Source organism: Pygoscelis adeliae, unplaced genomic scaffold (assembly GCF_000699105.1).
Source record: "Pygoscelis adeliae isolate BGI_AS28 unplaced genomic scaffold, ASM69910v1 Scaffold242, whole genome shotgun sequence".
Taxonomy (NCBI): domain Eukaryota; kingdom Metazoa; phylum Chordata; class Aves; order Sphenisciformes; family Spheniscidae; genus Pygoscelis; species Pygoscelis adeliae.
The window spans coordinates 4,382,814-4,392,266 of NW_008824369.1; the positions used below are offsets into that span (position 1 = coordinate 4,382,814).

The 9,453-nt window shown below is 57.9% G+C and overlaps 1 protein-coding gene across 2 annotated transcripts; it reads right to left on the minus strand.

Annotated features, from left to right (window-relative positions):
* Positions 1-3,191: 3,191 nt before the first annotated feature.
* On the minus strand, positions 3,192-6,269 carry MMD2 (monocyte to macrophage differentiation-associated 2). Of its 2 annotated transcripts, none has more exons than XM_009320039.1 (7): positions 6,184-6,269; positions 5,280-5,440; positions 5,109-5,183; positions 4,702-4,803; positions 4,043-4,112; positions 3,351-3,657; positions 3,192-3,309 (listed from the first exon to the last, which is right to left on the minus strand). In XM_009320039.1, the coding sequence occupies exons 1-6, from the start codon at positions 6,259-6,261 to the stop codon at positions 3,454-3,456; spliced, it is 690 nt and encodes a 229-aa protein (XP_009318314.1). In that variant the 5' UTR covers positions 6,262-6,269; the 3' UTR covers positions 3,192-3,309; positions 3,351-3,453. The 2 variants fall into 2 exon arrangements, with proteins under 2 accessions (XP_009318314.1, XP_009318313.1); XM_009320038.1 differs by having other exon boundaries at positions 3,271-3,307; positions 3,360-3,657.
* Positions 6,270-9,453: the final 3,184 nt, after the last annotated feature.

The following is a 9,453-nucleotide window of genomic DNA, read 5'->3' on the forward strand; positions in this document are numbered from 1 at the left end:
ACATGGCACCCGCAGGCTCGGCCACCGCAGGAGGGGAAATGACAGGGCCAGAGCGGGTGTGCAGAATGGTTGCTCGTGAAACCACTTTGGTGAGATGCCGGCATCAGCCGGCGCTGCCGAGCACAGGGCCGCCATCAGCAAACTCACCAATTTATTCTTTTTTTTTAAGGAAACTCTGCAGCTTGGAGTTCAACCCGTCCCCAACCTCCCGAATTTCCCCATGCAGCTGGTGTGAAGGGCAAAGCAGCACTGCCCACCCTGCCAAGCCGAGCCAGCAGATGGCAATGCCATCCATGCACCGAGGTGAGTTGGTGCTCAGCGCTCCATTGCCATGAGTGGGGCCTCGCTGCAGCTGGTTGAGTGGCTCCTCTCCTCACCGGAAAGCGATGCCATGCGAGGCAAGTCAGAAAATGGGTTTATTTCCAGATACTGCAGGGAAACTCATTTTGATTTAACAAGCAGGCATTAATGAGGTATCTTGAGTTTTTATTTCAATCCTACTCCACAGGAAACAATATTTGCTAGCGTTATCTTGCTTACATTTGTTTTTAATTTGACCCAATACTGTGTTAAATATAAAATACTGATTGAACAAGAATGGACAGTGAAAAACTCGAGACACTAAAAAGATCCCTCGAACCCTCCTCCACAGACATCCTGAATGTTATGAGTCATTTAAAATTAGTATAAAATAGGAGGACAATCCAATAACCTGCTCTGTGCCTCCCATCCCGCTTTGCAAGGGAAGGACGTAGGAAGCAAGAGAAGAGGGGGGACTTCTCAATTATGGAGAAGCCCACTCGGCAAATCCGGGCTCAAGGCAGGGTGGCGATGTCCCCAGCGGAGCCTGGCCACCCATTCCCACCCAGGCGTCTGCCCTGAACAGCAGGAGGCTGAGATGAATTGGCCTCGGAAAGGTCCTTCTGGCACATCCCTGTGCCTCAGGAGCCCCCGGGATGGATTTAAGGCCGAAAGCCCCCAATGGTGAAACAGCTTCTGAGATAAATCCCATGGGACAAAGCCCACGGACAAAATGCGATAGTGGTCCCTGGGCATCCTCAGCCCCTGCCAGGGAATGTTTGCCCGGTGGCTGGGACTCCTGTGTGCATGGTCTGTCCCCAGGGTGGTTCCCCCGTGGGATTTAGTGATGGAGGGGGAGGAGATCCGGGCACACTGAACTGCAGTTGTCACCATGCCCTGCGGTGGCTCTGGGAATCCGGTCCCCCAGACTCAGTGAAAATTGAAGCGCGTGTTTGTAAAGCACTGATCATCCTCCGAGTGCTTCACAGGGTCCTCACATGAGCCTTGTGAGGTAGGTCAGTGTCTTCACCCCCATTTTACAGATGGGGAAACTGAGGCACGCAGAAAGGTAATGACTTGCCAGACAGAAAAAATGTCAGCTCCTGCTCTGGGACCCCATATCCCACTATTCCAACCCCAAACATGCTCCACCAGCTGCTGGTTACTCACAGTTCATCCTTGTCCACCCCTCCATCTGTGGTAGGTGATGGAGCAAGGGCTGCGTCCTGGGGGCCTGGGACAGGCAGCAGCAGAGACTGGGCTCACACCAGGTCATTCACCCCCTGTCCCTAAGACCACCCATCACCCCAAGAGGTGTCCCAGCCCAAAGGCTGCTTTGGAGTGCCCCAGGCAGAGACCTCCCTGCAGCCCCATGCCGGGCTGGGGTGCTGGGCACAGCACCCGGGGCTCCTTATAGGAACCTTCTGCCTATGGAAGTGAAAATCCAGCGGATTTTTTTGCCAACCTGGTGACCACAGCCACCACGTCGCGAGGGGAAGAGTATCTGGACGCTTTCTCTTTGGTAATTTGCTGCAAATTGGCACGGCCCTGGAGAGCCGGTCCCGGCGTGCCACAGGCTGGGGGGACCCTAAGCTCTCTGAGAGGTGGGACAGAGCCAGGAGCTCTGGTCCTCGGCACGCTGCCAGAGAAACAGGAGATGGGGGACAGTGGCCGTAAATCTCCTTCGCTTGCCACGTCGCACTGAGACTGCTGCAGTTGCGATTAATCAAGAGACCAAAGAGAGATGATGGGAAATCGATGCCTTTGGGGGCTCCCGGGGAAGGTACAGGCAGAGCTGAGAGCAGTGCTGTTCTGCCAGCCAGCTCCCGGCACAAACCCTGGCACGCACCAAAGCCCGACACGCACCAAAGCCCGGCACGCACCAGACCCTCCCAGCTCCAGCAGCTCTGCCAGCATGTTTGGGGAGCAGGACCAGGTGTGGTTTTCCCATTCCATCAGCATCAGGGCTGCTCCTGATGGCTGGATGGGTGCTCCATGTCCCATTATCCTGCCTTGGAGAGCACTGTGTAGCTGTGGTTAGAGCTTTAAAAATGAAGCATCACTAGGACCTCCCCATCACAGCTCACCTCCGAGCATCATGCTGATGCATCCCTTCCCTGTGGCATTCCCAGGAATGTTGGAATTCCTCCCAAAAGCGGCTTTAAATCTGATACTGAGCAGGAGGCTCATCATCAAAACAGGAGCAGAGAAGGCAGGCAGCCCCGTGATCCCAATCCAAGGACGCTCTCTTCCCTCTCTCGAGGAGAAAGAAAATCCCCTGATGCGGATGGGCTGACCCCATCCAGGTGGATGCCGGGAGCCAGATCCCCCCTCTGCTCCCCGCCAAAGGCACACACACGGCAGAGCCTGGGAGCGGGGCCATGCTTCGGGGCCGCCACCAGCACCGGGACAGGAGGGGAAAACAAAGCGCCCCAGGGAGAAAATGTCTGGGGGGGCTCCGAGGGCCTGTCTAGGAGGGACATACCGAGCTGTGCACTTAATACTGGCTTAGAGAAAGGGTTTTCCAGTGCTTGGGGACTCTGGGGAGCCCTGGAAGAGATTCAAGTTTCAATCCCATGTAAGGCTTTGTTGACTCTGGACCTTCCCGTCAAGAACGTGGGAGGGGGCAGTTAATGCTGAGATGACTTAGGACCATTTAGGAGCTGAGCCCGGGTGGTGTGGGAGTGCTGACGTGCCCCCCTCCCTGGCTGGGGCAGCCGCATCCCAGGGAAAAGGGACCAGGTCTCTCCCCCCATTCCGACTCCTCCAGTCCCCTGGGTGGCCCACGCTAAAGGCTCTAGTAGCCAAACCCCGGGTGGCACCAGCCAGGGGCATGCAGGGCCCAGGTCCCCGCTCCCGTGGGATGCTCAGGGCCAGGCAGATGAGCGGTCGCTCCCCTAATGCCTGCAGCCCATTGGTTGGTCACCGTGTTACAAAACCTTTGCCTAAAAAAATAAACAGTTCCCAAGGTTAAAAAAGAAAAATCTGTTTAAAATCAACCTCCAGGCTCTCCTGTCCCTGTGGAAAGGGCACCGGCGGCTGCTGCCCACGGGGTGAGCGGGTGGTTCAGGGCGAGCCCACGGCGCAGGCTGCCTCCCTGCTCCCTTCCATGCCCCCATGTGCCGGCTGGTGCAAATGAAGACTTTAAGGCGTCTACCGGGATGTTTTAGCCTCCAGCGCACCAGGCTGGTAGAGGTACCTCCAAATGGCATAGTAGTGGATGCCAGCTCCGATGGCCACGAAGAGGTGCCAGATGGCATGGGCGAAGGGGATGCGGCCGTCACTTTTGAAGAAGACCATGCCCAGGCAGTAGGAGAGTCCACCGGCCACCAGCTCCGGGAGGCCGTCCCTGTTGGGCTGGGAGCAAGCAGGGAGGCAGGGCTCAGTGATGGCCATGGCGTGCCTGCCCTTTCCCCACTGCTCCATCAAGACCAGAAGTGTGGCCCCAGCCGCGGGGTGCAGGCAGGACCCTCGCTCTGCCTTCTGCTACACCCTCCCCTCCAGCAAGGCAGCGGGTACTCAGCAGCCTGGTTTTTCTGGGAGGCTTTCAACGCAATGGAGCCCGGGCAGCAGGTCTGCTGGAGATGCACGTGGTATCTGCTGGGCACCCAAATCATTTGCAAAACCGAGCTGGGCCACGTCGTATTCGGGGATGGCTTTATCCATCATGCAGCCTGGATCGCGCCAACCCACTGGACTTGTCCCTCGCGCTGAGCCCGTGTGCTTCCCGGCGGTGGCTTACCATGGAGAGAATGACCAAGGCAGGGAAGAAGCCCATGACAACGTAGCACACCAGCTCCACCAGCTTGTACCTGCAACCGACAGAGAAGCTGCTTGGAGGCAGGTGCAGAGGGAGCGTTGAATTTTACGCCTGTAATGTCGCTGCTGTGCTATAGGAAAAGGGGTGGGAGTGCCACCACGGCAGGTCCCACATCCTCCTGCTTCAGCCATACCACTGCGGCAGGGCTGGCACCGTGTTCCGGGGGTGATGGACCCCCACCCTGGCTTGGGAGCTGCCGGCTCAGGGCCAGGTGCTTGGGGCTTTGGGGAGACATCTGGGGCCTTTTGCTTTTTATTTGATGCCACCATGTGGAAGAAGCAACTCACAGCAGCAGATCCCTGCTCCCAAATCCCTGCTCCCAGGTCCCTGCTCCCACATCCCTGCCACCAAAGCTCCTAAAACCAGGATGCAGATGGGGAAGGACGTGGTCCAAGGAAGCCCTCCACTGCCAGTTGGCCAGGAGGCTGCCCAAGGACATTGTACCTATCTTTCTGTCTGTCTGTCTCCATCCATCTTGCTCTCCCCTGCAGCTCGACTACCTCAGGGCATTAAGAGGGGCTGGCAGAGCTGAGCTGGGCTCTGCGGTATCCACCAGTGCGGGGCCGGGTGAAGGCACTCACCGCTCATGGAAGAAGAAAACGTAGACGGTCCCGATAGACGCCATGATCCAGATGATCCAGCGCATGTGGGAGGCCCAGGGACCCAACTCCCGCAGGTTCAGCCTGCAAGACCCAGGTCTGTGGTGAGGCGGGTCTAGGGCAGCACCCTGGTCCGGGCTGCGGGCAGCGAGGTGCCAGGGAAATGCTGCCCCTCACCCCCATGGCTGTCCCACCAAAGGGTCTTCCCAACCTGTAACTTCAACTTAAAGGGGTTGAAATCTATAGGATAGGAAGGTTTTGTGGAAAGGGGTAGGGTACAGCCTCGAGCAGAGCCAAAGCCGGAGAGGGAAACCCTATTTGTTGGAGCCAGGCTGTTTTTCTCCCCTCCAGTGGGGCCAAGCGATGGCCCCCACCCACTGGCAACTCACCAGGGAGCATACGACGCCGCGATGAAGAAGTAGATCACCATCCTGTCAAACATGTGCAAGCAGTGCTCCACGGTCCTGCGGGACGGACAGACAGATGGGTCACAGCTTGTGGCACCGGGGGCCTCCAGACCCTCTCCCCCTTCCCCAGCCCCGAGCGATCAGGGCTGGTACCTGAGATGCCTCTTCTTCCAGGAGATGGTGTGGAAAATGGTGGAGACGATGAAGAGGCTGGACAAACCAAAGCCATAGATCCAGGCTGAGATGGTTTCCCACTGGTCGTCGGAGAGGATGTAGAGGATGGAGCTGCCGAGGATGCTGGGCAGGATCCAGAACTGGAAGGGAGAAGCAAACCTGTTGTTTACTCTCTGCTTTTCCATGGAGCAGCTACAATACAGTCTCTGCTTTTCCTTTTAGGTGTTTTTTTTTGCTTCTGGTTGAAGCTACCACCCATAAGGGGCAGGCTGGCTGCCCACACTGGCCAGGCAGGGTCTCTCCCCGCGTGGTGCAGCTCGAAAGTAGCTTCTCCAGGTGGAGGCAGGGGGGAAGGAGGAAGGAACGAGTATGGATCCCTCTGAGTCATCTCCCAGGGCTCGGAGCAGGAGCTGCCAGCTCCCGAGGGAATCCCTGATGTGGGGAGTGCTTGCTCCCGCGGCTGTGTAGGCAGCCCCATGGGGCACCTGTCACCTTTCCTGCTGTGAAAAACACTCCATTTTCAGGGAGCTTTGCAAAATACTCCTGCTCCACTAAGCACACGGCCGGCTTCCCTGGGGTGACAGGGCCATGGTGGGTGAGAGCAAGGAAGATGCACACCAGCTTCCCGGGGCAGAAGGAGGGAGAGCGTCCTCGCTCCCCGGGAGCACCTGGGGCACATCTGCATCACCACAGCCCCGAGACCCTCAGGAGCTGCTCCAGGGCTCAACACACCATTTTTAATCATAGAATCATTTAGGTTGGAAAAGACCTTTAAGATCATCGAGTCCAACCATAAGGACTGGTGTCCTTTGAGGTTCCTCAGGGGATCCACAGAGAGCCGAGCACCGTCCTCCCTCACCCTGGGACAGGGACAGGGACTCACTGCATGGGTGGCACAGTTCGCCGCGTGCTCGTACTCTGTCGGCTGGTACCTGCAGTTGGACGGAACGCGGTGATTCATGAACCTGTAGCGAGAAGCAGGGAGAGAAACACGTTCAGGGGATGGGGTTTGGGGGAAAGCCCTTTGGAAGGGGTCTGCACAGGGACACCCACCAGCCCCCCAGCCTGGACCCCCACCTCGGCTCGGCTTTGCTCCAGCTGCCCTGCAGAAGTGACCCCGGCACTGGGCATGGCTTGTCCATCTGGCTGGCCCCAAATGCCAGGACCCCAGGTCTTGCTCAGCTACGGCTCAGGCTGAAGCATTTCCCGGTAGCTGCCGTTGCTTGGAGAGCAGAAGGTAGAAGACAGCTCTGCCTGCTGCTGCAGGCAGGAGAGGGCAAACAGGGCAGCGGTGGGAAGTATGCAGGGGAAGCTGCTGCAAGGATGGATTGATAAGGTCAGAGCATCTCCCGACCTGTCCTGGGATGGGGCACAGGTGACGGTCAGTGGCGTGTCCAGCTGCCAGCTCCTGTGACACTGGCACTTCTCACCATCTTCATTTCACAGGTGGGAAAACTGAGACACCGTGTAACAACACGATCTGGTTACAGCCCATCTACCCCAGAGAAAATGGACCAGCACAGCCCTGGCAGCGGAGAAGAGGGCACGTGGCTGCAGGTCCATGACCCACCCGGCGGCAACACCCTTATGTCACAGCAGTGTGCCCGGCTCCAACGAGGGTAGCTCCGCGATGCCTTCGGTTTCTGGGTGCCACCTGCATCTACCTCCTACCTGCCGGGGACCGCATGTCCCAGCACAGATTGCTGCAGGGGGAAACCCTGCCACGCTCCCTTGGAAAACTGTATCTTTATTTCTGTTTCTCTTAGCGTGAGGTATCAGCTTGCTCTTGGCGTTTGGAGGAACGTATCAATTTCCCCTGTCGCATCAACACACAACGATAAAAAATCATGTCGGGCTTGGCTAGTCCATTGCTAGGTACATAACGCTGTATTAAGAGGCAAATTAAATGTGCATCCGTGATAGGAGGTCGGAGCAAAGCGCTGCCTTGCTCAGCATCCTCTTCTGGCAGGGGCCAGCAATGGCGGCTTAGAGAAAGGGAATAAGAAACAGGCAAATAGACAGTGATCCTTCCCTGGCTGCTCCTGGTAATCAGGGATTTAAAGACCTTTTCTGCTGTGGCTCAGGTCACGATGGCCGAGATGAGCGGGCGCCGGCGGGGCTGCCCTGTAGGACCTGGGCTAATTGCTTTCTGACCCCGTTCACTCTCGGCTCCGGAACCATCTGCGGCACGTTTCACAGCTGAGCTGCGCGTGGCAAGGGGGTGAGGGGGCTGGCAGGACCTTGCCGCCGGGCGCAGGGTGACCTCTCGGTCCGGGGCACTGGGAAAGGCAGTAAATGTCCCCTCTCCCCGTCCCAAGCCACTCGTGCCCGCGCGGACTCCTCCTACCAGGCAGCTCAGACCCACCGTCTGAGTTGCTCACTGCTATCTATTAAAAGTGAGCCAGGATGGATTAAATAGCTCAAATAACAAGGGTTTGAGTGTGGGGGGAGTATGGCCACAGCAGGCTCGGGCATGCAAGGCGGACAGCCCACGCGGGGGCCGTGTCCCCAGCCCCTTCCCTGCCTGCTGCCGGACCACAGCGCTGCGGGAAGAAGTGTGGTCACTGTCACCAAAAAATGTCTTGAATTAAGAGGGGGAAACAGAGACGATTAAGCTCCCACCACTCTGCAAATCGAGGACCCACGCTGGGTAAATCAGGGCTTAGCAAGGCTGCCGTGGCCGGGAAGCAGCCAGGCATCCTTGGGGACGTGGCCGTGCCTGGCATGCTGTCGCCTCCATCCCAGGGGATACCAGGGATGCCCTCCCCATCCTGCTGCTCCATCCACGAGGGCTGGCCGGGCTCCCTGTGCTTGGGCCATATCCCCCTGGCAGGAGGACATTACTGTCCCCAGCGTTGCCAGGAGACTGTCCCCAGCTCCCCTTCGCTTTCTGCTTCCCTTTCTTTTCCCTTTTAATAATAAGAGGAGGAGGGGGAAGCCCAGACATCCCGCATGACGTCGTGGTTGCTGAGGAAACATGTACGAGGCCTTTTCCTTGAATTTATTTGTTTTAACAAAGCCCCGTGCAGTCTCCCCTCCATTCTGGCGGTTGCTCTTCAGAGCAGTAACGGGGAGCAGTGGCAGGCCCAGTTCCCACAGCCCCCTGCCTCAGGGCCGAGGGGTGCCTGGACCCTTTGGGAAGGGATCCCTGGGGTGCAAATATCCTCCCTAGCTCTGGTACAGGGATGGAGAGGCCGGGAAGGGCCACCCCGGCCAACCCCACGGGATGAGGTCGAATAGCGTGTGTGTCCCTGAAGTCCAAAGCTGTGCTGGTGCGGCACACTGCAAATGCCCGCTTTTCCCGGAGGGAGAAATAGCCTTGAGGAGGAACTTTTTTTTTGACCTGGGGAGAGATTGCTTTTGTTTTCCTGCCCTGCTTTCTAATAAGCATCATCCTGTGAAGGATGGGAAACGGTGCATCGTGGATGTGGGACCTGGCTGCAAAGTGCTGGGCCAGCCTGGGTACAGCGGGGCCCTCCCAGAGCGGCCAGCATTGCGTTTTGGGGCTAGTTGGGCACATTTTTGTGGTCCTCTGTGCTCAGGAGCAGAGCTGTGCAAACAAGCATGGGAGCAGCCAGTGTTTGCACATGTCCTGGCAGGGCAGGATGAGTCCCTGACTGCCCTGCAGCACCTTGCTCCCCAGGGGTGCGGAGGCCATCTCCTCGCCTTCTCTTCTTTCCCGGGACTTTATCTACCTCCCAGACCATCCCGGGATGCCAAGCATCCACCCAGCTCATGTCATCCCTGTGCATGCTGGGCATGGGTGCGGGGCAGGGCGCGGGGAGCCATGCATCACTCCCAGCCTGCAGAAAGCTGCCGTGCCAGTGTGCAAAACCAGCCTCAAACTGAGCTCCAGCCCGGACAGACAGACAGACACACTCAGGGAGGGCACCCACGACTCTCGTTAGAGCTGATGAACACCGAGCCCCAGGGGTGGCTGCTGCGTGTTTCCCAGCCCTGGCTCTGTGCGACTGGGGTCAGGAGAAGGGGAATTGCTGGCAGCCAGGCAGAGCTCCGGGTTTTTTTCAATGCAAGAAAATAAGGAAAAGAAGGGAAACACCACCCCAAACTTAGATCTGATCCCTACAGCAAGTCTTCTGTCCAGCTGCCTGAATCCATGATCATCACCAGCTCCGTGTCATTGCACCCGTAC

Bases quoted from the DNA above. Each gene is read 5' to 3' on its own strand.
- MMD2 (XM_009320039.1), bottom strand. From the start codon at position 6,261: ATGAATCACCGCGTTCCGTCCAACTGCAGGTACCAGCCGACAGAGTAC. The intron at 5,184-5,279 runs GTACCAGCCCTG...TCCGTCCCGCAG, and splicing joins TGGAAGAAGAGGCATCTCAG to GACCGTGGAGCACTGCTTGC. The intron at 4,113-4,701 runs GTGAGTGCCTTC...TGTCGGTTGCAG, and splicing joins GTTTTCTTCTTCCATGAGCG to GTACAAGCTGGTGGAGCTGG.